General features: G+C 46.9%; 1 protein-coding gene across 2 annotated transcripts; it reads left to right on the forward strand.

Annotated features, from left to right (window-relative positions):
- The first annotated feature begins 276 nt into the window (after positions 1-276).
- CCNK (cyclin K) lies at positions 277-27,771 on the forward strand. Of its 2 annotated transcripts, none has more exons than XM_080808368.1 (11): positions 277-357; positions 10,806-11,054; positions 11,733-11,814; positions 13,218-13,349; positions 17,850-17,955; positions 18,447-18,504; positions 19,196-19,365; positions 19,673-19,944; positions 20,646-20,679; positions 23,348-23,419; positions 26,400-27,771. In XM_080808368.1, exons 2-11 carry the CDS (start codon positions 10,858-10,860, stop codon positions 27,023-27,025), a joined length of 1,749 nt encoding a protein of 582 aa, XP_080664494.1. In that variant the 5' UTR covers positions 277-357; positions 10,806-10,857; the 3' UTR covers positions 27,026-27,771. The 2 variants fall into 2 exon arrangements, with proteins under 2 accessions (XP_080664494.1, XP_080664495.1); XM_080808369.1 differs by having other exon boundaries at positions 328-420.
- Positions 27,772-27,866: the final 95 nt, after the last annotated feature.

The raw sequence follows: 27,866 nt of genomic DNA on the forward strand, positions 1-27,866 counted from the left end.
TCAGTCCCGCCCACCGGGGCGAGAGGGAATTCGGGAGCAACCGAACATGCTAACGGAACTTAGACACGGGAGGCGGGGCCTGAGCCGCCCGTTCCCCAATCAGCGCCTGGAATGGGCGCAGCCCAGCCAATTGTGGCCCCGAAGCTGGCGGGGGTCCGAGACCGCTCTGGCCCGCAGGCCCAATGGCTGGGGAGGAAGCCTAGCAGAACCGTTGGGGGGGGCGGGGCGGGGCTGCGCCCGGTCGCTTGTTTTTCGACGCGGACGCAGCGCGATGACGTGCTTCCCCGACATTCCACGTCCAAGATGGCCACAGTCGGCGAGGAGAGACGTCGCTAAGGGGCTTGCCTGAGGCGAGGGGTGAGTGACCGACGGACCGCGGGCGGCGCCGCTCACCTCCGCTTACTTGGAGGTCGGAGTAGGGTATGACCTTTCTCCTCCATCCACTGGCAGAGTCGCTTTTCTCGGATTCCGCCTCGCTCCGCTATCCCCCGTGCAAACCGAAGTTAGCGGGCGACGGCGGGGCTGCGGGACGGGCTTCGGGAGAGGGTCTGAGGCACGGGCGCGAGGCAGGGAGGCCGGCGCGGACCCTAAGAACAGGCAGCGACCCTCGGACTGAGGGGCGGTTAGGGTTCGGGGACTTTCTAGCAGGTGGGGAGGAGGGGCGGGGGTCTTTCCGCACGCGCAGGCACACGCGGAGCCGCACAAGCGCAGACCACCCACGTCTTCCCACCAGTTCTTTCGCAGCGTGCCGGTCCCTGTGGTGGTTAGGCCTGGGACTTCGGGAATTATTCCGCATCTGGGGTGCTCCGACTTTGGAAGCCGAAGAACCCTGTAGCAGGGTGGGACGGGGAATAAGGAAAAGGCACTTCCGCGGTTAGATTCGTTCTTGCCGAGACGTGGTCCTTAACCGATCCTTTCCTGGGCTTGGTTTGCTACTAAAGGAACTGTCCTTTAGCAAGTTGAGGCCTAAGTCCAGAGCTTGTCTGGAAGCTCAAAAGCGTGGTCGGTAAAGCTCCCTAAATTCGGACTGCCAGGTATACCGAGCCTTCGCTAAATCATCCGACTTCAGGCACGGTTTCTAAGAGCAGTTGATTGAGAGTGGCGGCCTACTGTGTTTTTAAGGTAAACTTGGTAATGCTCGTGTGTCTTGCTCTAAATCGCTCTTTAGAGCGATCTAGCCTAGTGCCTTTCAGTTGTAGGCGCTCATTAAAGGTTTGTGGGCATGATGTTGCTAGAATGAAAACTCCAGGAGCACCTAGAACACCGCGTGAGGTGTAGTAAGCTTTCTAGATTGCTGGATGACGGTAGTAGTGCTGGTATTGGTAGACGTTTTGTCAAGATTGTTAGTGTCCTTGGGATCTTCCCTGTTAAATAATCTTGACTATAAATGTAAGAGTTATCCTGGATTATTTTATTTTCTTCAGAGTGAGAACTACTGATATCTAATTTTAAGGGGGGAGGTTGTTGTCTCATTTTGATTATATTGCGATGCATTATTCAAACATATTAGTTGATTTTTTTTGGTTGATTCTTGCATAAAATATACTTAACATTTGTTTCATTTTGAAAATGTAGTTTGTGCCAACAAGCAGTAAAGAAACATTCTAGTTGCTAATAAGGCCCTCAAATGCCACTTCTGAAATTGAATGTCCTGAAGAAAAAACTGGTCATGGTTCTGGCCTACTAAATGAACTACTTTACTTCAGGAGATTATGTTCAAAAGCATGGAGTTCGCTGAGGAAGAAAAACGTTTTGTTTGCTTTCTCTAAAAGCTGGGTAAGGACAACCAACCAAAAGGAATTAAGTGCAAGGTAATTTAAGTTCAAGGTCATGATCTCAGAGTTCTGGGATCCAGCCCCACATTGGGCTCTCTGCTCAGTGGTGAGCCTGCTTCCCCCTCTCTCTCTGCCTGCCTCTCTGTCTAGTTGTGATTTCTGTCTGTCAAATGAATAAATAAAATCTTTTAAAAAAATATTAAGCCGGGTTAAATCCAGTTCATATTTTTAGGGTCAGATAAATTATATACCAGAGTACTCACAGGTAAAATTGTAAAATTGTTGTTCATAGGTTTTGAGGAATCAAAAAAAACACAGTTAGTGAGAAGACCGGAGTCTGGTAAATGTCTCATTGTTCGCAGAGAACAGTTAGATGGATGGCTCTTGGATGCTAGAACTTGTTAAAATTTGGGGGATTATTTTGGGGAGAGCAAAAAGAGTTTGTGAATACTTGGGAGAGGAGAACTGATTCCCTCAGACTGGCTGAGGTTTAACTAAAAAAAGCCAGGCGACATACATCTAATTACTTTTCTTAGAAGTTTACTGTACCCTGGTGGTGAATGAGGGATTGTTAGACATGGATCCATTCAGTTTTCTTCAGGATCCTGAACGTAATCTCTCTCTCTTTCCTAGTAGGCACAAGAGATAAATGTGCACTGGGTAAGGCCTTTTTGGATGGATTTATATCCATTCCAATTACTGAACCCAAAATGTTGATTAATGGTTTGATGTCAGCCTGAAGAGAGGTCTTCAGAGATGACCTAGAGGGCTCTGGTCTTACGCTTTCTTATTACCAACTTTAAATATATGAGGCATGCTTCTCAAATTAATCAATGCACTCAAAACGTGTAGCTATAAAGAATCCTTTAAAGTTGAAACAACAGACCAAAACTAACAAGATGTACATTTGCCAAGTTGAATTTACAGAAACTCAATTACGTGAATTTGAGATAAGGAAGACTTGACTTGAAAAAAAGGATTCTAGGATGTAATGTTCCATATGTGGAAGGGAAGTATAGAATTTTCCCCAGATTGAGGGAAAGCAGTATTTTCGTCTAATGACAAATTGTAGCTCTACCATTTAAGACCTTTGTGAATTAGGCAAGTTGTTTTTTGTCTCTTCAGTTCTGTTTTCTCCGTGATAAATTACAAGGATAAGAAAATAGAGCTTGCAGGCATGCTGTGTCTCAATGGGCACACAATGGACATGGTGCTGAATATTGGTACTCCCTTCCCCCATTTGCTATGAAGATCATATAAAAAGTGCTGTTTTCCATTTTGGTTGCTAACGTTTAGGGGTTATCTTGAAACACTAAAAACCATGTTGAGAAAATGGAGATGTTTGTTTACCCTGGAGAAGAGAAGGGACTGGAAAAATTCTCTTCACATATTCAAAAGGCAATCAGATAAGGGAAAGATATTTTCAAGGCTTAGAGAGCAAGGAAGGAGCTTCAGAGCGATGTTGAAAGGTAGAAAAATCAATATAAGATTAATACAAGAATTAAGGTGCAATGCTATAGGCTGCCTGGTAAACGATTAACATCCCATTAATAAAAGTGGCCAGATGAAGGTGAGTGAGTGACCAAATATTACTGTTATTTCAGAGAGAATTTCCGTACTAAGTGAGAAGATTGATTAGTGACTTATACTGTTGTTTCCAACTTGTAAGTGTTCATAATTTTAAATTTAAAAATGCATTTATTCTTTCATCGTGTAAAATGATGCATCCAAAGCACATTCCTGAAAGGTGTTGCCAAAATGCTTTGAGATGCTACTTGTTTATTGAGAGATTTTTACTTTGTGGAGCTCATAAACTTCTCTGTCATTTTCACAGTAATCATGAACTGCTAATGAGAAAACCTGTAACTTTAGGGTCTTGTGAAAAAATGAAGAGTAATCGGAAACAGGGTTATAGAACTGATGTAAGAATTTTTTCAGGGGGATGAATGATTCAGAGGACTGTTTTTATTCCGTTTGTGTACATTTATTTTCACTTCCTCTCAGGTATTGTTGGTTTGGCCCCTGAGTCTAAAGGCACCTACACTGGATCGTTAGCATGGGGTTTGGCCACTGACAGCAAGGCACAACAGGCTTGAAATCTGTTTGTGGTTTATCTGCTGGGGACTGGGATTTTCTTCCATTCATGTTTCACCCACACTGGGTCCCAGCCCTTATCCTCACTGCCCCCATCCTCTCAGTGGGTGTCTTGGCACTCTACTTCCCAGTGGAGTTTTATGACTTATTTCCTCCCCCTTAAATGAGTTTTTTCCAATATCTTCCTCAAACTTTTCCTTCCCTCTGTCTCAGAAAGAGCTTCCTTCCTAAGGTTAACTTTTTAAGCTATGCTTTCCATGATCCCTTAGCGACTGAATCCCTCAGTGGCTTATTCAGTCTCTAGTGGCTCTTTTCCTTCTTGCTTCAAACGTCTTCCTTCTACTTTATGCTGAGTAAACAAGAATAACCTGTTTCATAGCCTATTCATTCCTTGCCCCTGTAGCCTTCCTTCTCCCCCATTGCACTTCTGCAAAGATTTATATGTTGCATGTGTATATTTCCGCTTTATTGAGATGGTTCACATACCATACAAATCACCTGTCTGAAATAGTGTATAAGTCAGTGGTCTTTAGTACAGAGTTTTGCAGCCATTGCTTTCACTGTCTCTAATCACCAAAGTAACCTTTCCTTAATTCTTGGTTCTTTAACATTTTTTTAAGCAATCGTCACTGTTGACTACCACATCTGGCTTATGGCCAGTATCCCTTGGTTTCTCTTGCAGTTGAAGTCGCAGATTTCCCACCTCTTTGACCATTCCTTCCCTTTCTTTCCTTTACTGATTCTCCCGCTTCTTCCAGTTCTGTTCCAGACCCCAATCCGTGTTCACTCTCCAGCCCTCCACCTGTCAACATGACTTTAGTTGTCAATTCTGTATAGATGAATCCCAAATAGATGTGTTCTTTCAGATTTCAGCGGTCCCGTTTATGTGTCTGATGGGTGTTTCCACTCAAATGTCTTATGTCTTCAAACCTAATATTTTTGGAAACAGACTTCTCCCTGCCCCAGGTCCTCCCCCATCAAAACCATCAAAACTAACTCTTTCTCTTCCCTTTTTTTTTTTTTTTCTTTCAGTATTACCTTTTCCGTCAGGCAAACAAACTTGAAATCATCTCTTGCCACTTTTTTTGCCCCACAGCTGATTGTGGCGCTTCCTCTTTTATTCAACACCATCTTGTGAGGACAAAGCCTTCACCGTTTCTCCAACAGCTGCTAGAATCTCCTAAATGGTTTTCTTCCTGCAAATCTCCGAACAGCCTCTGCTTCATCCATCTCTCCCCTTACCATATCTTATTATTTTTCATGGCACTTGCTACTCCCTGACAAGTAATAACATACTTGTTTTCGCTCTGTTTCTACCACTACAGCATGAACTTGTGGTAGGGCAGAGACCTTGCCTCTTATTTCCTGCTGTGTCTTTGAGGCCTGGCTTGTAGTAAACACTCAGTAAATAGTTGAATGAGTAACTACATGCAGAGCTGTTGAGTTAATGTATCTTCAAGTAGTATTCCCAACTGGTGTACTATGAATAAGGTACAGATAGTTTGAGATGTTGATTCCCTCAAGACATTTGGCCACTTGCTTTCTGTTCCACAAGAATGTGCATGAATGTTTGTTACTATTAATAATGAAAAACCAGAAATTCCTCAAATCTTCGTTCACAGTAGAATGGATAGGTAAATTGTGTTTAATTCATAGAATGGAATACTGTACAACAGAGTTTCTCAACTTCAACACTTGATATTTTGGATCAGTTAATTCTTTTTGGAGGGTTGTTTCATGCCGTGGAGAATGTTTGGCAGCATTCCGGGCCTCTACCCACTAGATGCCTGCAGCAGCTCCCTAGTTTTGACAACCAAAACTGTCTCCAGATATTGACAATTGTCCCTGGGGAACAAATTGCCCTTGAAAATCAGAACGAATGAATGAATAGTGTGCTTTATGCAACAACAAGGATAAACCCCACAAACATAATGTTGAGCAAAAGAAAACAGTTGAGACAGAGCGACACCCTGCCATTCCACAGTCCTTCAGAAACCTGCAAGACTAGTTGCTGGGAATAGACGTCAAGATAGTGGTTATCTTTGGGGGACTCGGGATTAGAAGAGGATTAAGGAGAATGCCCGGGATGTTGGCAATATTCTGTTTCTCAGTGGGATGGTGTTACACAAAGGTGTTCACTTTGTGAACATTAGTAAACCATACACTTAAAATTTTCTTTCTCTATGCTATAATGCGTTTACACATTGTTTGAATTTATAAATTCATAAGCAGGCATTCTTTGGCTGCTGAGAGAGTCTGATCCAGAGGGGATAAGGAGGACCTGGTCTGGTAAGCAGTCTGACCTGAGTCTCTCCCACTTTTTGTGAAGTGAAAGAAGAGTACAGGGACTACTTGTTTACCTGTGGTCTAGACCAGAAACCTGGTCATGTTTTACTATCTTTACTGTGCAAGCCTGCGGTGTAGCTGAACTGTTTGTGAGTAAATTGCAGACATGATACTTTACCCCTAAATACTTCATTCAGCCTGAGAACAGTCATTTTTGTATATAATCACAATATCATTATTACACTTAAGAAGTTAACAGTCCCTAATAGCCTCTAATATACAGTCCATATTAAAATTTCCCTGCTTGTTCAAAATTCCTTTTATAGCTTTCTTTTTTCTTTAAAAAATAAGGATCCAATCAAGATTCACATATTAGTTTGAACATTTTGCTTCTGTAGTCTTTCCAGATCTAGGACAGTTCCTCCCATCTTCTTGCTTTTTCATGACTCTTTTGAAGCGACCAGGTCAGTCATCTGGTAGTGTCCCATTTCAGGATGTGACTAATAGTTTCCTTGTGCCATTTAACTTGTTCTTCTACTCCCAGCATTTACTGTAAACTAGAAGTTAGGTTTAACCAAGGTAGTTTGTTTGGATATAGCTTGAGCTTTCTGGAGGTAAGAATCCACAGGTGGTTGGTATTTGCCAAGCTTGATTGTTTTTGTTAAGGTAAAGGTACTTTTTTCCACAATAACTAATACCAGTGCTAACAAAGTAGACTCATGGATCTTTTACAATCAATCCTTGCAGTTTTTCTTTTTAATATTCACATTCCCTGAGTTTGTCCAGTGAGAGCTGATGCTGGCTCCTGTGTCTTTTTATAAGCTTCCATTAGTCTGAACACATCCCAGGCAGACCCCTACCCTGAACCAGAAAGGAGAACAGAGACCTGGTTCCTTTTAGAGGGTAACAAGATGTGGGCCCTGATGTGTTTCTGACTATGGGAGTGTCATTGCTTCTAGATATTTCCAGTGGACAGGGCTAAGATATATATATAGATATAGATATCTATATATGTGTGTGTGTGTATTAGCCATGATTTATTGTGATATTTTCAATTAAAATTTGACCTTACAGGTTATCCCTTAACCTTTGATCTTGTGCATATATGTTTCCTTTGAGCTGAAAATCTTGATTCCTAACAACATTAACATTTATATATCTTTGCTTTATCCTACAGTAGAGACACACACACACACACACACACTTAACAGTATGAATGCCAGTACTAACAAAGCATTACTGGGAAAGTTTAGGATTTCTTTGCAGTTCTTTAGTCCTTAGAATATATCTCACTCAGAATGGAACAAGATCAGGAATTACTTAAGATGATTTTCTGGTGGTTTTGTTTCCTATTTGTTTTACACTGGCTTTATTTTGAGTTTTAGGGTTTGCTTTTTTCTTTTTAGTTAAGTTCATGAATATGTTCAGTATTTACATGATTTGAAAGCAAAGTTGCAGAAGGACTCCTAACCCAGCCTGTAAGAGCTGCTTCCAGGGGCGGTAGCTGGAATCGTTTGGGCAGCAGAATAAATAATGATCATATTGGATTATAACTCAAAGAATGAAACAAATATTATTGAGTCCATACTAATATAAGGAAATGATTGAATAAATAAATGAGGAAGAAGGAACAGATCTTTCTTTAAAAAGAAACCAGATAACGTTGAAGGAAGAAAGGAAATCGAAAGCCATCATTAGAGCACTGCGGTAATTGTTGCAGGCAAACTCCTCCAGTGAATGCTGAAATTAATAGGCAAAATTTTAAGAAAAACAGGTAATTTGCTTAGTATTTTGCATTGCAAAATGTTTTCTCTAAAATGCTTACTAATTACTGTGGTAATGATAACGTGTGTCCCCACATTCTTTGATACCCCTCCTTCCAGGAGATGTAGCCTAATTCCCTGCCCTGTAGGCCGGGCTAGACCTTGTGATTCATTTGTAAGGAATCGAAAATGGCAAGGAGAAAATAGTGGCTCACAGTGAGAAACTGGGCACAACCTCATCTTCACCAAGTGTTTCTGGTTCATATCAGCAGGAGGATGTGAGGTGAGGTGAAGGGCACGTCAGCTCTGTGCCAGTCTTCCTCGGAACTCCAGGGTGTTCCTGGGAAACATCAGACAGACCTAAACCAAAGACATTTCAGTCACCCTAGGTTCTCTTCAGAACTGGTGAGCTCGTGAAAAACCAGGAAAGACTGAGAAACTCTTACTAGAAGATACTAATATGGCTCCTAAATGCTGTGTGGCATCCTGGATTAGATCCCGGAACAGAAAAGGGATTTTTGGAAAAACTCAAAGTTTGCATCAAGGCTGTAGTTGATAATGTACTAAAATTAATGTCTTAGTTTTGGTAAATGTACTGTGGCTGCATAAGATATTAACATTGGAGGGAACAGAGTGAAGGGTATACAAGAATTTTCTCCTGTCTTTACAGCTCTTCTGTAAATCTATAATTATTTTCAAATAAAAGATATCTTAAAAAGTCAAAGCTGTTTAAAAAGGTATACCCAGAGAAGTACTGCTCCCATCCCTGTCCTTTCCACTCTGTTCTTCCCTGTTCCCTAGAGTAACCTTTTCTTTGTAATGAGTTAGAAAAAAGAAAAAATAGAGATGTCTATTCTAATTTCTCCTCTTTTCTTACATGTATACTAGCAGACTCTCTACACTATCTTGTATCTGGCTGATCCTGGAAATGTTTCCTTACCAGTACTTAAAGAAAGATCTTTTTCAGTCTCTTAATACCTGCCTGGTACACCATTAGTGTTGATGTTAACTATTTTATTCAGCCAGTACCCTTTTGAGGGACATTTGGGTTGTTTACAGTTTTTGCTATTATAAATGACATTTTTGTGAAGAATCTTGTGCATATGTTGTTTCATACTTGTAATGGTATTTTCAGAGTGGATTCTTCGAAGTGGGATTACTAAGTAAAAGAGCAAACGCTTATGCAATTTTGTTAAGTATTGCCAAATTCCCCTCTGTGAGAGTTGTTCCATTTTGTGTTCCCACCAGCGCTATAGGAGATCGCCTGCTTCTCCCTGGCCTTGCCAACAGAGTAGTCACGCTTTTAGATTTTCTGCCAGCTATGAGTTGAGAAGTCTATCCCAGTATGACATCTGAGTGTGAATTCTTCATATGTACTGATCATCTCATTGTGCCCTTTGCATATTTACCTAGGCTAACTGACCTCCCCCCAACCCCCAGTCATTGCCCAGTTCTGTCACACACACAAGTACAAGTTAGTTGAAGAAGATTGCGCTTCTCCTTAAACTTAATTTCTTCCTTTTGGAGGAACGATCAGATTTTTAGGGTTCCCAGGTACAAGGAGAGGAGGGATGTACTCAGCCTGCTGCATCACCTTTCCCGCCAGAAATGAGGCAGCACACAGAAGAGGTTAGGCTTCCAGATTAACTGATGCCTCTGGCCCAGACCCTAGGGAGGGAACAGCTGTATTCTTGCTGAGCAGACCAACCTGGTTCGAACGGCCTCTTTAAAATCCTTCCGCTGACCTATTTGAAAATTGCTGTTCTCTGATCACATTTACAGTTTACATATTCCAGTGGTCTGTTGATGAGATTCCTTATTTTTAATTTTCTTTTCTCAACGGGACCCCCTTTTTTTTTTTTTAAGATTTATCCATTTGCATGCACGAGAGAGAGCGCGTGCGCATGCATGCGTGCACACAAGCGGGGTGAGGGGCAAAAAGAGAAAGAGAATCTCAAGCAGACTCTGCTGAGCACGGAGCCAGACACAGCTTGATCTCCTGACCCGAGATCACTACCTGAGATGAAAGTAAGAGTTGGACACTTAATCCACTGGGCCACCCAGGCACCCCAACTGACACTTTTAGAGAAAAAGAGGATGAGAAAGCTAGAACATATTAAAGGAACTCCTCCTTCCCTTGTGGGCCACCTCTTTCCACCTGCTCCCTCAAAATCACTGTACCCATACCTGATTTGTACTGCTCAGTTCAGTGACTCATGCAGATCTGAAATCATCCAATCTGGTGGCTTTCTTTTTCTTTTTCTTTTTTAAAGATTTTATTTATTTGACAGAGAGAGACACAGCGAGAGAGGGAACACAAGCAGGGGGAGTGGCAGAGGGAAAAGCAGGCTTCCCGCCGAGCAGGGAGCCTGATGTGGGGCTCGATCCCAGGACCCTGAGATCATGACCTGAGAAAGCAGATGCTTAATGACTGAGCACCCAGGCGCCCCTCGGGTGGCTTTTCTAAGTGAAATGAGTAAACCAAAAAAGCAAAATTTTGATTGGGTGGTAAATGGAAGAGATGGGTAATTTTAAAGCATAAGTCTTTTTAGTGGGGTAAGACAGGCCTAGGTTTTACTGAAGAACAGAACTAGACCAGCGTGAGGGGATTGGGTCTGCTGAAGAAAGGCAGAAAGGAACAAGAGATGGAAATGCTTTTCCTTATAAGCTACCATGAAATTTGGAATTTATTATCCTGTGGGTCACTTAGGTGTTAAGTTGGCTTTGGAGGTGAACCTGGGCTTGTATCAGTCATTCAGTAGTGTTGCCTCTCTGGGAAATTTTGTTCCAAAGTTAAGTATAATCTGTGACTGTAGACTATTTATAATAATCGGGATTGTTTAATATGGAAAGTTCCTTTCCTGCTTTGCTGTTGCTTCTCTTTTAGGATTCTAACATTTTCAGAAAATCTTTTGGAAAGAACAAGTCTACTTCAATAAATGAAGGAGAATAAAGAAAATTCAAGCCCTTCAGTAACCTCAGCAAACCTGGACCACACAAAACCATGCTGGTACTGGGATAAGAAAGACTTGGCTCACACACCCTCGCAGCTGGAAGGACTCGATCCAGCCACTGAGGCCCGGTACCGCCGAGAGGGGGCTCGGTTCATCTTCGATGTGGGCACACGCTTGGGACTGTATCCTGGGTCTCCCTGGAATCTGTTACAGACAGGCTCCCCACCGCACCACCACCAAGAATTAAATTAGATATTATAGACAAAGTATATAGTACTGTCTCTGTACTGAAACAGTTCTTAAATTTTTATTTATTTATTAAGTTTTTATTTGATAGAGACAGCCAGCCAGAGAGGGAACACAAGAGGGGGAGTGGGAGAGGGAAAAGCAAGCCTCCTGCGGAGCTGGGAGCCCGATGTGGGGCTCTATCCCCGGATCCTGGGATACCCTGGGATCATATCCTGAGCCGAAGGCAGACACTTAACAACTGAGCCACCCACGTGCCCTTAAATATTTTTATTTAAATGTTACTTCTCATTTACTTGGCTCTTCAGGGGTTTTCTGTTTCCCATTCATCATTTAAATGTGTAGAGTTAGCCACTGAGTGAGTGGCCACCAGGCCCAGTGACTGTAGTAGAAGTGTACCTAAAGGAAGGTGAAGCCCGGCCTTGTTATAAGTGTAAACTTCAACTTGCTGATTGCTGTGTCTGACACCCTAAGATCCCCATCTGCCCACTTGGCCACAGATAGTATGTACTTTAACACTGAGTTTGTTTTTATTATTTGTCTTTATTTTTCTACTTTTAACTAAAAACACAACCAATAAAAATTCTTGGTAAAGTACTTAACCAGAACAACAGTCACTATGACACCCTGGCAACTGGAATAATTTACTTTCATCGCTTCTATATGTTTCATTCCTTCAAGCAATTCCCAAGATATGTAAGTGTTTGAGTTTTATTATAATTTTCTATCACATGTTACTGTTTTCATAGTTTAGTGGACTGGTTATAGTCTCTTTTTACTCTGTTTTTCCAGAAAGTATTTATTTTTGTATAATACATGCTATCTATAAGCAATCAAGTTGGGAGTTTTTTGTTTTTTTCCAATTAACTATATTTAAATCTTTTTTTATTTAGGCCACTGTGGACCATAATCATATTGTACTTTGTGTGGAATTTACTTCCTCCTTACCTTTCACAAGATAAATTTGGGCTTATAATTGGGACCCCCCTAAAAAAGGCTAAGATGGAAGAGAAGTTCTTTATGCCGTATCACTCATTCTTCAGTTACTCCTTAAAAATGCCGTATATCTTATACTCTTTGGAGAGTCAGACAGGGAACCTGCCTCAAGTAGCCAGGATACATAGTATGACATGTACAGAACACATGGTCAGTAGTGAAGCCATAGGAGAGGTAAGGAAGGAAGGCTGGCGCATTCAAAGGAGAGGTTAATTACGTTTTAGAGGGATTAGGGGAAAACGCCAGCGAGAAGTTGCCGGCAGTTAGGTAAGCCTTGACTGCTCGTAGGGCGTATACATGCCAAAATGGGGCAGAGCAGTCAGTCCCACAGAAGCTGGAATGAGCCTAGACACCAGAAAGCATGCTGTTCAGTGTCAGCCCAGCCAGGGGTCCATCTGGCAGGAAGGGGATGGTGGAGAGGGAAGATGGGTCAGCCCACAGTGAGCCTTGAAAGCCAGACCAGGGAAATCTGACTTCAGTAGGTAGACTGTGAGCATCGAAGGATTTCAGGAGGAAGACGACAGACGTCTTACCGGGAAATTCGTCTGTTGGAGATCCTTCCTCTTACAATTTTACTGAGTTTTGTACACGTCTTCCACACTCGTTTGTGAAGTTCTAGAGGAAGGAGCCTGTAGCAGAATCAGCTTGCTGCCCCGCACAGCGTCTGACACCCACTGCGCTCAGGGTCCCGTGGACAGGGGCGTGCCGAGGAGGCAGGCACAGGCAGAGAACAGCCAGAAGCCGAGCAGCGAGAGGCCGGTAGTGTAGGGACTGCATGAGGGTCCGGGCAGCTGCAGCAGGGAGAGAAAGTGTGGGCAGTGGTGTCAAGATGGATTCCACAGGACAAGCATTTATTGTGCTCTTTTTCTGCAGCAAAACTCACTATTCAGGGAGCCATTATCTTTAAGACTGCGATATAAAATGACAGTTTGTTCCTGTGAGTCTTCTCCTTCCTGGCATCTACTTTGTTTACATGTTGTTTTCTTTAGAAAATTAGGTTTAAAATAATTTATGAAGTCAAATTGGGAAGGCCAAAAATCCTTGCTTCTGTTTCTCTGTGAGTTATGTTAGCAATATCTCAAGAGATTTTGTCTCCGTTTTAGGTGACGGGAGCCTGTTGTCTCTTTCTGGCTGGGAAAGTAGAAGAAACGCCAAAAAAATGTAAAGATATCATCAAAACAGCTCGTAGCTTATTAAATGATGTACAATTTGGCCAGTTTGGAGATGACCCAAAGGTAAGAATCTTAACTTCTTGCCTTCAAATCTGGATTTCTCGTAGTGGCATTGTGGTAAAGTTCCTTGTGTGGCCCCTGGATCTGCCAGTCCCCTGAGCCCTGGGGCCCTATGCAGAGGGTGCTCATACTTGCTTCTGTCAGAGGAAGGAAGATAATGGGGCCTACATTTAAAGCACTTGCTAATGCCCCGTGCTGGGTACTTTGGGGGGCCAGAGCACGTTGGATATGCACAGAAGTCCCCTCATGACCATTAGCACTGCTAGACCCAGAAGTGGTTTGGTTTCTTCAGTTCAACAATGATGGCAGGGCCCCGTCTCCAGCCAGCCTCTGGGCAGGCAGAAAGTACAGATGATAGATGGACATGCACTTGGGTCTGCCTCTGCTGTGTGTCTTTTTGCTTCCTAAGAATGTTGGCAAGTATTAACATTTGCTGCTATTTTCAGACACTGAGACACTGCTATTGGACATGCCATCCATCCTGTCCCTTCCTCACAGTCCCTGACAGTGTCAGGAAATGGTACTAAGATAGTTGTACACATGCTGTCACTAGGTCTAAGAAGGCCACTGTCAGAGCCCAGGGGCAGCTTTCCTCCATCCTTGACTCTTGCCAGGGTCCCCCCATTGTAACCCTTACGGCTCCTGTGTGTCATGCTTCACAACAGTCATTGCAGCTGGTGGTGGGATAGATTTTAATCAGATAATCACGCAGAGAACCGCCCGCTTGTCAACTGTAAGAGCGAAGACCATGTCTGTTTTACCTGGCGCCTGGCACAGAGGCTGGGCAGGGTGGGCACTCAGCAGCTGCTTGTTGAATGAATGACAAACTCAGTGGCGCAGGTAGGGCAGAGCTGACCAGGGCAGGGAAGTTCAGCCCCGTCCGCTCTTGCTTTTCCTCCCGTGCTGCTGCTGCCCGCCACAGTAGACACCGCTGTCTGCCAAGCAGTGCTGATAGGTGTGTATATTAAAACATGTTCGTTCTCCTTGCTTCAAGGAGGTAACAGAGGCTCAGAATGCTTTTGCATGTATTGTGACTGCGATGAATACTCACAACTGTATAAGTATTGTCAATATGGCTAACTCTGTTCCTTGTACTGGTTTATAAATCTGTTCACCTGTTTATGAAAATGTGAGTCTGTTAGGAATTCTTGCTAACAATGATCAAAATGCAGTTTAATAGAAGTAATGTAACCATCGGATCCCTGTGGGTGTCTGATTCTGATGCCGTAGCAGACAGCTGTGGGAACGTGTTACGGGCATGTGCAGCACACTGGTGTGTGTTGTCCTAGGTGCCTTTGGAGAAGTCCCCTTTGACTTCAGCGTTTACCCAGTCACTCTACTTTCAGACCCGGAAACCAGGACCTGGTCATACAGAGTGAGGTAGAGGGCCTGCAGCTCCAGGGCCCCAGATGTTGGGAAGAGGGGAATGGCCATGCTATTCAGACTTTTACAGCAGGGCCCAGCCTGTCCCAAGTGGACAAAGGGGCTTTGAAACCTTCCCCTCTTTCCTATCATGCATATTCTCCCCAGAAATGATCCGGAGTACAAGGCCACGGGAAAGTACCCTGGACCTGGGAGGAGTGGAGCTACCATGGAGGACATTTCCTTCGCTTGAGAGGAGAGTGAGCAGGCCCGTTATTTGGGGGAGGCAGTGTAAGCAATTAGGAAAAAGAAGATCGTGGCTCATGTGGGACGTTTTTGCCTTAATTTTGCTTTGCTTCAACTGTGTGGTCCCCCCCCCATCATATTAATTTCTCATGTGTTCAGCAAATACTTATTCCAGCCACTGTGTGAGGCACTAGACCTAAAACAGGTGGCAAAATAGACGTGGCCTTTGCCATTCTTGAGCATTTTATAGTGGAGTTGAGATAGATTTTAATGAAATAATCCCATAACTATCTGATTATGAGCTGTGGTGAATGCTATAAAAAGATTATTTAATAGTGTAGTGAGGGCATTCAACCTGGGAACCTGGACAGGTCCCCCCAGACAAGCGTTGTGGGGCTAAGGGAAGATTCCCTGAGGAATTATGCTGCACACAGACCTATCATTACCCCATTACTTGAATATTGGAAACATAAAGGGAGGCCAGGCCTCGGGCTATCCTGTAATACTGTATGGGCCACAGCCTCCAAACCTGTAGGTGCACTTGGTGAAAGACTGTTTCTAAATTTAGAAGGCATGGTGAGACTTCTGGGAAACAGGTAGTGACAAAACCAGGCAAAAACACACCAGGGTTAGCAGGATGTTTTATATTGTGGGGAAATTTATGAGCTGGTAGAAAGCGTTCTTGAGAGAATGCTTGTGGCGCTAGGGTGGAAGGACCTTTGTGCTGCCATGCTGCTTGGAATAGCTAATCTGGGAGAACCGTCTGTGTTCTGTCGAGTGAGGCCAGACCTCAGTGGGAAAGCCCGTTCCCGGCTCGGTCTTCTCTTTCTGGAGTTAATGGTCTTGTGCACCTGTTGGTGATGGGATTTCGGGCCTCTACCAAGCCCTGTCTTCCGAGGTGTAAACAAGTCATTGTCAGGGCAGACCACATTGACTGGGATGCACCTTGTCTTTCAGTGCCGGGTGTGGCCAGGCAGCACAGAGACTGGGCTCAGGAAGTACCTATTTGTGGGTGTTAACTAGTTCCCGAGCACAGTGAAAGGGGAGATTCCATTTACAACAGCAACAGTAAAGTAAAATGTCTGGAATGAAGCCTTGTAAGAAACTGTGGAAACCATGGGAGCTGAGGGAAGGAACTTAAAACCACTGAAGGAATGAAAAAATTCCAATAAATAAGTGTTTGATAAGAAGATTCAAAGTTAAAAATCTCCATTTTCCCTAAATTGTCCTAGGACTTGATGAGTTCCCGGTCAGAACACTGATAGCTTCCTTTTCTTCTGGACTGATACTAAGTGAAACGGTACTAAAATGAAGTGTGGGGGATTGCCCCTCGTCATTACTGCCAAGATGACCAACAAAAGAAGGAACAGTGTTGTGCCAAAAAGCACCGTGGCTACGCGCAACCTGTTCACCACACCAGCTGCACCCATTGTGTGCCCAGGGACAGTGCCATCAAGAAGTTCATTCTTGGAAGGGCACCTGGTTGGCTCAGTCGGCTAGGCATCTGACTCTTGATTTCAGCTCAGGTCGTGATCTCTGGGTTGTGGGACCGAGCCCAGCAGCAGCTCCTCGCTGACCATGGAGCCTGCTTAATCCTCCATCTCTCCCTCTGTCCCTCCCCGCACTCATGCACGCGCACTCTCTTTCCCTCTCTAAAAACAAAAAAAAAATGAAGTTCATTATTGGAACCAAAGCAGTGGCCGCCACTGTCAGGGACATTTCCAGAATGAGTGATTTCTGAGCCTTTGCCCACCCATGCTGTATAGGAAGCTCCTTTCCTATGTGAGACAGGCATTGTTCTCACGACTCCTGGAAGGACCAAGTGCCTCCACCCCGTGTAGACCCTCAGGTGCTGCCCTACAACCTCCACCAAAGCCCATGTGAGAGCCAAGTCATTATTAAGACTGAAGAAAAACTGTCCTCTGGAAACAGGAAAATGAAAATTATACTTAAAAAGTACGTAGGGGGGTGACATGCGAAAACAAGGAGTAATGATTAGCACCCTCCCTTCCAAACATGACATTCCTTTGATCCTCGGACAGAAGGAGACAAACAGACGAGTGGTCAGAAAAGGTTTTGTGTGTGTGGACAGGGACAGGTTAAGAATGTAGTTTGCTAGAAGAGAAAGTGACGACATACTCTGTAAAAACACACATGCTGTGTATGTACGTATCAGATACTGAGTCTGAGTTTGCATGAACCTGCTTCATCGTCATTGCTTATTTGCTTAAACTTTTCAGTAGAAATCCCTGAAGGATTGTGGTTTTTGATGGAAGTCTGGAAAGAAACTAAAGTTAAATTGTCTATAAAGTGAAGGTCTGTTTTGTAAGGGGGGGCTCATATATGGAGAGTAATGACATTTCTGGGGTGCCTGGCGGGCTCAGTTAGGGGAGCCTACAACTCTTGGTTTGAGCCCCATGCTGGGTGTAGAGATGACTTTAAAAAATAAAATCTTTTGAGGCTCCTGGGTGGCTCAGTGGGTTAAAGCCTCTGCTTTTGGCTCAGGTCGTGATCCCGGGGTCCTGGGATCGAGCCCCATATGGGGCTCTCTGCTCAGCAGGGAGCCTGCTTCCCTTCCTCTCTCTCTGTCTCTCTGCCTACCTGTGATCTCTGTCAAATAAATATCTTTTTTTAAAAAAATCTTTTAAAGATTAAATATAATGTTTCTAAGAATGTTTCCAGTGTTTTTTAAAAACCAACTTCGATTGTTTCATCTTCCTCCTTTTAGTGCTTTTCAGAATTTCTCTTTGTCTCTGAGCACGGTGAAAGCCTGGGGGGCAGAGGAGAGAAGGAATGAAAAAGAGACGCTAAGATAGAGCTAGAAGAGAGGAAGCTGAATGTGGCTTCAGACCTGTGATGGAAATCATATCCCAACAGTTGTTATTTTATTTTTAGGAAGAAGTGATGGTCCTGGAGAGAATCCTACTCCAGACCATAAAGTTTGATCTACAGGTGGAACACCCATACCAGTTCCTCCTCAAATATGCAAAACAACTCAAAGGTAAGGGGGGAAAGTTACTTAAAGAACTTTTCACTGAGAAATCAAGTCTTTACAATGATTTGGTGGCATTCAGATCATGCTTCTCAAAAGAGGAAAGCAGAAGAGTTGGGTATGTGAGCGTGCGTGCCCGGGACATCAGGCTCCCAGACAGCCCGGTATGATAGCTGTTAGTACCGCTTCCTGTCAGCTATAGACAGATTCTGCGATTCAGTTGCCAAGTGATAGGAGGCAGGAAAATGAGTCAGAATCTTTTAAATAGCCTAATAAAATCTGCCTTGGAGCAGGCTTCCCATAAACGGTGGTTCAGCACAGGTCATGTGGGAAGAGAGCAGATAGGACTCAGACCCACCCGTGTGCCCTCCGTTCCCAGGCCCTTTACTGTGTGTTGGGACGATGCTGAGCGCAGAGTGGACTTGAACTAAATGCTGCTTTTTAGGCACTCTCTCACTGTTCTTATCACTACTAATTTGCCTTTTTCTTACTGTTTCTAGGTGATAAAAACAAAATTCAGAAGTTGGTACAAATGGCATGGACATTTGTAAATGACAGGTACATGTGTTCAAGTGTCGATCTAATTGTAGTTCTTAAAATAGGCAGGGGCTTTATGGCTGATTGAATCCAGGCTCCCTAGTTTGTGTCGAGGACTCTGACTCACCCAGCCTGAAGGGCCAGCTAATGGCAGAGATCGGGCCAGCGTCCAGGAGTTCGGCTTCCCAGCAGAGGGATGCATGGCCATGTCTGGATAGAAGAAACAAAAATGTCATCCCCGGTTTAAAACATAGTCCAGAACACCAGAGAATTGTGACAGCTAAATACCTAGAACCCGTTTGGTTCTGCACAAATAGAATTCCTGGTAAAATGGTTTTAGAGCCTTGCCATTCTTAGAGCCAGGGGTCCAGTGAGGTGGTGTGTGGGGACGGACAGCCTGTGTGTGGAGCTGCTGTGATTTGAAAGCACAGTTCAGTGACAATTCAAGTTTGACGCACATAAGCTTGTTCATTTGTATTTCGTGGTACAGCAATTTTTTAACGTACTGGCATTCTGATTCTTCAGAGAACGTATTAATAACTGTGGCTAAAGTAACTTATTTTGGTACCTTTAGAAGACTTAAAACTTGCTGCTTTTATTTCTAATTCTTTATTTGGTCATTTAGAGAAGAGTAAGCAAACTGACATTACATGTGGCATCTGCTCTCCATTCATTGGATAACATAGCTGTTTGCTTTTTCTTGTTGAACTAGTCTCTGCACGACCTTGTCACTGCAGTGGGAACCAGAGATCATCGCAGTGGCAGTGATGTATCTCGCAGGACGCTTGTGCAAATTCGAAATTCAAGAATGGACCTCCAAACCCATGTATAGGAGATGGTGGGAGCAGTTTGTGCAGGATGTCCCTGTGGACGTTCTGGAAGGTACTGGCATGCTGGTCTTTCCTGAGGGGGTTCCATGTTTAGGGGATCCTTCTCTGTCAGCCTCAAGTCCCAAGAAGGGAATTCCCCACGTAGGTAAATGTAAGCCATTCTTCAGAAGCACCTTATTAGTCCATTTCTCTCCTAACATCTGCTCTGCCCACCCTGTGCACAGCAGAGTTTGGGAGAATCGCAGAGGTGATCCCCTCTCATTGGTCCCTGTAGGGGAATCCTAGCTGAAAGGGAAATGGGTTGATTTTTCCCTAGGCAGATGAATCTGTGACAAATGTAATTGTTGTCCATCATTCAGACATCTGCCACCAAATCCTGGATCTGTACTCACAAGGAAAACAACAGATGCCTCATCATACACCCCACCAGCTGCAGCAGCCCCCACCTCTCCAGTCTACACCACAAGTGCCACAAGTGCCACCTCCCCAGCCGCCTCAAGGCTCCGACCCACCCCAGCCACAGCAGAAGGACGCACAGCCGCCCGCCCCACAGCCCCCGCCGCAGCAGGCCCCGCAGCCCAAGAAGCCGTCCCCGCAGCCCAGTCCTCCCCGCCCAGCGAAGCGAGCCGTGGTGAGTGGGCCAGGCGGCCCCGGGAGTGGCCGGCTCTCCGGGGTGGGGCACAGTCTCTCTTCTGATCTTCTGAGGACTCATGCAGGACACTGAGCCGAGGGACCCCAACCTCTCCTTCTGGCTGCACATCCACGGGGAGCCTGAGAACTGCGGTCAGAGGAGGGGGGCCGCAGGCAGCCGGGGAGGTCTCCATCCCCCTCCAGCCACCGCTGCCTGCGTGTGTGTGTCCGTGTGTGTGTCCCGCTGACTGGCAGGGTGTCGCATCTGTGTGCTACGTGCTAACATCAGTGTCTCCAGTCTCTCTGGCTTTTCTTTTTGGTGCTCTGAGTGATGCGGAGAGTTTGTGGAAGTTTCTCCCCATAGCAACAGTCCGGCTGGTAGAAGAGACCATAAGGGACAAACGCATGTCAGCAAACCACTCATCGAATTTAGGCCAGCACATTAGAGGCCCTGAAACTTAGTGGTGTTCGGAAGCCACTGTTGGAAATCCTCGGGGGTCCCGTCTGACCCGGGAAGGGGAAGGAGGGAAGGAAGCAGGGTGTGGTTTCTCAGGTGTCTCTCTGCCCTGCGGCTCTAAGCCAGAACTGGGTCTTGTCTGGAGCTGTGTTCTGTTGCTGCGAGTTCATTAGGTCCTGGGTCATCTGTTCTTCTCCCTGCATGCCCGGTCTTGGTTAACACATGTGTGTTATCTCTTGTAACAGGTTGTTTCTCCCAAAGAAGAGAACAAAGCAGCAGGTAACTTCCCATTCTAAGGGGGCTTTTTTAGTTTTTATGTCTGTTTATCGAAACTTCAAATTCTTAGTTAACGTTTCTGCAAGATTTAGATTGCCCTTAAAATTTATCGTTACAGTCCATCGAAAACTTCACCCTGCCTGCCGGAAAAAATGCCCTGTGTGTTCAGATTGTATTCGGACCAAAGTTATCAAAAAATAGGAGCAGTGATAAAAATGCACTTAGTAGCCTCTATACACATGTGATCACGAACAAGGGAGGAGGGTTGCAGCAGCGTTCCTTTCTGGAGGTTTGGTTCAGCCCACCACGGTAGACAGTAACGGGCCTGGGGTCCCCATCTTGAACACCGGGTGGCAGGGTGGTGGGTGGACAGGATGGCAGTGACAGGCGGTGCTGTTGCCCAGAGAACCACCCTGTGTCCCAGCCCTGCTGCTTATGTGGGCCAGACCTCTCTTAAATACCGCTTAGGTTTAAGTTGGGGTTTTTTTTTGTAGAGCCCAAAGTTAGTTAATTTATTTCTACATTGGAAACAAACGGAAAGGGCGAGTTAAATCTGAAAGATCACAGAACAGAAATTTAGAAGCATTTGTCCATGTGTCATGGACCCTGATGTGCTGAACTCTTGGAAGGCACAACAGTGTTTACTCATTTCTGTTTCTCTTTTGCTTAGTTCCAGGGTGGGAACTCAGTGAATGATTTATTGAACTGTTGTGAGATCGCCAAGTTAAAATAAAGCTCCATTTCTCTCAGGGTCTTTGGGGAAGTGCTGAGTTCAGTACAGGTGAATTTTTCTTCTGCTCCATCTGGGCAGAAAGTAAGTGTGAGACCCAAGATTGGGCTGTGCTCCTTGCCATGTGGATATAAATTGAGCCGAGCTGGTGTGCTGTATAAGGCAGAAACAAGCCAGTGGTGACCTTGGAGGAGGCCTGGCCTTTGAGCACCTGGAGCGGAGCTGGGGGGTCGAGCCTGTAGGTGGAAGGATACACAGGGGCCCAAGAGCTGGGACAGGTGGAGAGGACGTCTTACTGGAATATGAAGAGGTAAAAGGGAGGAGCTCTGCCGGGACTTAAAGTGTGATTGGAACCAGAGTCCACGTGGGGGAGCGTGGATTTTTGCATAGGTAGTGGGAGCCACTGAATTGCATAGGCAATGAGAGCCACTGAAGATGTTTGAGCAAGAGAATGGCAAAGTCTGAGTTCATTTTAGAAAATTTGCTGGCGGCAGTTATAGGACAGATGGTTGGGAATGCGGAGGCGCTCACAGGCCTCTGAGTGAGACGTGGTGAGGGCAGTCAGGGTAATGGCCTGGGGCCCACAAGCGGAGGGTGTGTAGACACAGCCTGCAGGTAGGACCTTGAGCAAGCTGTGTGCCCCACGCCACTAGCTGCAGGCGGCTTTCAAGCCCTGGAAGTGTGGCCATCCCAAATCATCGTGTGTCCTTAGTGCAGAATACACACCAGATTTCTAAGCGTTACTAAGAAAAAAAGTGTAAAAACTCTTACTGATGCATATTTATGTTGATTATACGCTGAAGTGATCAAATTTTTATACATTAGGTTAAATATTCACATCTTTTTAAGATGACTCCCAGAAAATTTAAAATCACAAGTGTGGCTCTTCTTTTTGGGGGCAGCACTGATCTAGACAGCTTCAGCTTGGCTGGGGGGCAGGGTCGCAGGTGGGCATCCGATGTGACAGTGATAGCAGTCACAGCAGAGGTGGGGAAGGCGTGGAGTCAGGTCCACGGCTTCAGGAGAGAGCAGCTAGAGGCATAGATTTACAGTTCATCCACCTAGAGGAGAGGGGACTCGATCCCCCAGAAAGCGAATACAGACAGACATATCCCCGAACTTTGAATATTTGGCCTGTTTGGAACAGAGGACACAGGACAGGCTCAGCGACGCTAGAGCAGAATCCCATCAGAACAGTGTAGAAGCCAGAATAATGTGAGTTTCTGGAAGAAAGCGTCAAAACATACAAGCTAGCACAAAGACGGGAGTTCTATTTCAATGAGGTGTACTCTCCCTACTCCCTGCCCTCATAAACACCAGATACCGGGCTTGGTGTAGCCTGGCTTAGTGTTGTCGCTGTGGATGCTGGTGGCCTGTAGCCTCTGGATCTCTCCTGACGTCCTTAATGTCCTGCTTCTGACATGCTGCCAACGGGAGCATGTGTCTGTGAGGAAGAAAATAGACTTAAAATGTGCCCAATGAAGAACACAAAGGTGGTGGTTTCTCCCGTGAGCCCTCGGGGCTGGGTGGTAGGACTGTGTTCTAGTCCTGTAGACCCGGTAGACAGACAGACAGACACACACCCCATAACTGAGATGGTACTCTGCTTCTCTCATTGTTGGAAGGCCTTGTCCAGGACCGTCAGCAAGGGAGTTGGGTAGATGTGGAAACGGCTGTGAGAAGCCAGCAGGCTGATTATTTGGGGTGGATTATTTGCTGATTATTTGTTAGACTTGTTTGGTTCTGGTGAAAGGATTAGCACCTAATGGTTTTGCTGAGTCCTCCCTCAAGTTCCCTAAAGCCTTGGTTATATTGGTTCTTTCCCCAAAGAAATTTCTGAATGGCACATTTCCCTTTTGCTTCTTCCTTTTTGTCTTCTGTGACATGTTTATTCACATGAAGAAGTGTAAGTTGTTTTTCAATATCCTTTTCCTTTTTTAGAACCACCACCGCCTAAAATCCCCAAAATTGAGACCACTCACCCTCCGTTGCCTCCGGCCCACCCGCCTCCAGGTAAGTGTCTGCTCAAAGCAGTGGGAGGGCCGGCCTTTCCGTCTGCTCTTTCAAAGGGCTGACTTGGGAAGGCCTGGGACAAGTCTGTAGAAGGGAGACTTGGTAAGCCAAAATTTTAAAAGAAGGTAGTGACCAAGTATCTTTCAAAAAATGCTGTTTGTTTGTCTTTCGCAAACCAGATCTTTTGAGGATGTTATAAATCCCAGGTATATCTGGATTTTCTCTGGCCTGTCATGTGTAGAAAGGCTAAACTACGCAGGATAAATGTAGAATCAGCTTCAGGAAGACAAAGCCCTGACAACTTAGGAACATTGGCCCAGCAGGATTGCTGTAGATCTTAGACCGCAGTCTCTCTCGCTCTGCTTCCTGGTGGCGGGATGCCATCTGGGTACATTTGGAGGAATGAGCAATTGCTCAGAGTCTCAGAGTAGAGAATAAAGCGTGAGGAGTTCCCGCCCGGCACTCAGGGAACCAGGAAGCTTCCTTGGTGCCACGTAAACCTGGAGGAGAAGCCGTGTAAGGGATGTAGCATTCTCTTCCTGGGACAGCGCTCTGGAAAATGGAGCAGGCAGTGGGGTGGGCAGGAGTTGTGTGTGTGCTGAGCGGTGCTGGGCCAGCCCGCCTCACCCAGCGGCTCGCCCTTGGGTTCCTAGTGCCGTGTGCCTGTGGCAGAGGTACCACACATTATATTTCTTTCTGCTTATGGTCAGTCCTAGCACTTTAGAAGATTTGGGAAAGTAGGGGCATCATTTGCTGCTTTGGGACAAATCCTACAGTCCTCAGTCCAGGATGAAGCCTGCCTAAAGACACCTACAGTGGGTCATTTCTGTACTTCCGTGGCGTCTCCTCCGCAAGCAGGCACAGATCCCCATCGCCTGTGCCAGGGGTGTGGCTGAGAAGAGGTGTGGGGTCCTGGGAAGCCCAGGGCAGGGAGAGCTGCACACTGTGGGGCGGGGGTGGCCTGAACATGGTGTCAGGAGCCCCGCAGAACGCACAAAGCTCCCACCGCGGGCAGCAGGCAGGAGGGGTGAAGGCACCGGTGGCAGCTGGTGGGAGCCGACTCGGCTGCCGGAAGGGCCGTGGCGGGAGCCTGAAGGCGGAGGTGGAAGCAGAGGGGTCGTGGGCCAGGCCACGGGAGCTCACTGCAGCGAGGCCCTGCCACTGCTTCGCAGGGGCCTGTGGCCGAGGGGAGGCAGATGGAAAAGAAGACTGAGGAGGAGCAGGGGTGTGTGGTTTGGGGAGCCACGGTCCTAATGAGGCGCGGGAGGCAGGAAGAGGCAGGTCAGCGGGGATGTCTCGGAGGGCAGCCGGTGGTGGCAGGTGTCAGAGCGAGGATGAAGAGAGCAGCGCGGGTACCTGGAGAGACCACTTGTTCCGGGTTCGGTTACCGAGGACAGGCAAGTGAGCAGGTGACTTGCAGAGGCAGCAGCCCGGTATGACAGGAGGTGACATCTCCAAGATGGACGAGCGTGTTAGTGGACCAAGGCGCCCTAGACTGACACACAGGAGGAATTCAGTGTGGTGGGCCCTTTGTCCACAGGCCTCAAGTTCACACACTGTGTTCCCTAGTCGACTTCAGAACTAAGAGGCCACTGGCCCTGCCCTGGAGCCCACACAGATTTCTCCATAGCATGCCTGATCGTCTGACTTGGCTGGGCATGCTGGGTCGTTCAGGCCGGCCCCAGGGCCGTGGCTGTCGGTGAGAGATGTCCTGCCAGCTGGAACTGCTGCCCTCACTCACTCGGCGAGAGCAGTGAGGGCCCTGCGGACGCCGCAGCGCCGCCCTGGGCACGTGACACATCCGTGTCTGGATGATCGGGGCTGCTCCGAGCTCCAGGGAGCACACGAGGCCAAGTGCTAGGAGACCCAAAACCCCCTTCATGGCCCTCACTTTCTTGTGTTCTCTGGACCCTGAGATCTTGGCTCCTATGACTTGTCTTTGACTCTGGGCTGCCCAGGGAACACACTTCCTCAGTGATTGGCCTCCCCTGGTGGAGCGTCCCCGGTGTCCTCGTCCCGGTGTCTGGTCATGAGTGAAGAGGGGAATCGCAGGTGAAAATGTGTGCAGTGAGGCTGTGGGCGAAGGGAGCCGGGGCCGCGCTGGGAAGCCCCACGGGAGGGCAGCCCCCGAAAGCTCGGCCGTGCTCCCTGAGAGTACGCGCTGGGGGCTGATCTCCCTTCTCTTAGTAAACTTGAACCAGAATTTCTCCTTTGGTGGCTTCATCGGGAATGTCAGAGACTGGCTCGTTGTGGTTTTTTTGGGTTTTTTTTGGTTTTTTTTAAGGTTTTATTTATTTGACACAGAGAGAGAAACCACAAGTAGGTAGAGAGGCGGGGTGGGGGAAAGCAGGCTCCCTGCTGAGCGAGAGCCCGATGCGGGGCTCGATCCAAGGACCCTGAGATCATGACCTGAGCCGAAGGCAGAGGCTTAACCCACTGAGCCACCCAGGCGCCCGCTCATTGTGTTTTTTAAATGTTGCCTCATTCACTTGACCAGCTCGCGGGCTTTGTGCTCACTGCCAGTGCTGCAGACAGTGAGGTGACGTGGCCCTGGCCTCATGGTCTCCAGAGGCAGAGACAGGCAGGAAGAAGGGCCCCGCTTCCATCTGTACTAGCAGGAGGGGCTCTGTGCCCTGCAGGCACTGCCTTGGCCGGTGTGGTGAGGACCAAGGGAGGGAGACCCGGCCATGCCGCGTGGAGGGGGGTCCTTTGTGATGGCATCAGGCACTGGCCACAGAGGGGACGGCTGCTCGCTGTTCTCTGGGAAGGTGGCCCTGGGGGAGGAGCAGCAGCCCTGTCAGTGCTATGATGGGGGCGAGAAGGTGGGGGAGGGTGGGGGAGAGCATGAGAAGTGCTGTGTGGAGCTCCTGGCTTCCGGGGTGGCCTTCCCCACCCTGAGGTCATCAGTGGACATGTCCCCTGCACAAGCAGACCCAGGAGCCAGCCCAGGGCCAGGCAGTAACTTGTCTCTCCTCTGCAGACCGGAAGCCTCCCCTCTCAGCTCCCTTAGGCGAGGCAGAGCCCCCGGGCCCTGTGGATGCCAGTGACCTTCCCAAAGTCCAGATTCCTCCTCCGGCCCACCCAGCCCCCGTGCACCAGCCGCCACCGCTGCCACACCGGCCGCCGCCACCACCACCCTCCAGCTACATGACCGGGATGTCTACCACCAGCTCCTACATGTCCGGAGAGGGTTATCAGAGCCTGCAGTCCATGATGAAGACCGAGGGCCCCTCCTACGGAGCCCTGCCCCCAGCCTACGGCCCACCAGCTCACCTGCCCTACCACCCACACGTCTACCCCCCCAACCCGCCCCCACCACCAGTGCCCCCTCCCCCAGCCTCCTTCCCCCCACCTGCCATTCCTCCGCCAACTCCTGGCTATCCCCCACCTCCCCCCACCTACAACCCCAACTTTCCACCCCCACCCCCACGCCTGCCCCCCACCCACGCAGTTCCCCCTCACCCTCCTCCAGGCCTAGGCCTGCCACCTGCTAGCTACCCACCTCCAGCTGTCCCCCCAGGAGGACAGCCACCTGTGCCCCCACCCATCCCACCACCTGGCATGCCTCCAGTTGGGGGGCTGGGGCGGGCAGCCTGGATGAGATAACGTGATGCCTTTTTTTTCCCCTTTGTTTTTTTAACAAATGTTTTTCTAATCAACTTGAAGAGTAGTTTAAGTGGGTAAGCAGCAGGGTACCTTATGTAATGCTATAGAGAGTTGCAGTATGGGAAGAAACGGACCAGACCCAAGATGAAATTGGGGTGGTCCTCCACATCTGGAGAATGGGGCCAGCGGCTTTCAGCGTAGCCTGGGCAGCGCCAGCCTCGATCCCACCACACGTTTGGTCTCAGCTGGTGGCGTCCAAGAGAGTCCTGCACTGGGTTCCTTGTACTCATGAAAACGTTAACCAGCCATATTGGCTCAAGAAATAGCTTCAGTAAGGAGTGAATTTCCTTCTAGAAATCAGTGCCTATTTTTCCTGGAAAATCCATTTTAAATAGTCCAGTTCCATCTGAAGTCAAGCTTCATTCGTCATCGCTTTCATTCCGTGACGTTCTTTCCCAACACCCAATAGGTCAGACGAAACACTTTTTTGATTTAGAGATATTTACATCCTTTGTATTAAGAATCTTATTTTGAAGGGGTTGCCTTGTTGGATGGCTTTGTTCTTTTTCTTCCAGAGAGAAAGGGAGAAATGTACTTGGAAAGTAATGTATGTTTACATCAACTTGCAAATTCCTGTACATAGAGATATATTTTTTAAGTGTGAATGTAACAACATACTGTGAATTCCATCTTGGTTACAGACGCAGCTCCTTCGGTCAGTTATCCAAATAAACCTGTTGTGAAACGACCGTTTTGTTTCTTCCGCACAGGTGGGGCCCCAAGAGGCACCTCTTCCCCCTGGCCCTGGGGGCTGAGGGGCAGGCAGCAGAGGGACACTGGC

Source organism: Martes martes (genome assembly GCF_963455335.1).
Source record: "Martes martes genome assembly, chromosome: 7".
Taxonomy (NCBI): Eukaryota; Metazoa; Chordata; class Mammalia; order Carnivora; family Mustelidae; genus Martes; species Martes martes.

Excerpts from the sequence above, each read along its gene's own strand:
- CCNK (XM_080808368.1), top strand. The coding sequence starts at position 10,858 with ATGAAGGAGAATAAAGAAAATTCAAGCCCTTCAGTAACCTCAGCAAAC. Across the intron at positions 11,815-13,217 it reads TCAAGCAATTCCCAAGATAT|GTGACGGGAGCCTGTTGTCT; the intron begins GTAAGTGTTTGA and ends TCTCCGTTTTAG. Across the intron at positions 17,956-18,446 it reads ATATGCAAAACAACTCAAAG|GTGATAAAAACAAAATTCAG; the intron begins GTAAGGGGGGAA and ends TACTGTTTCTAG.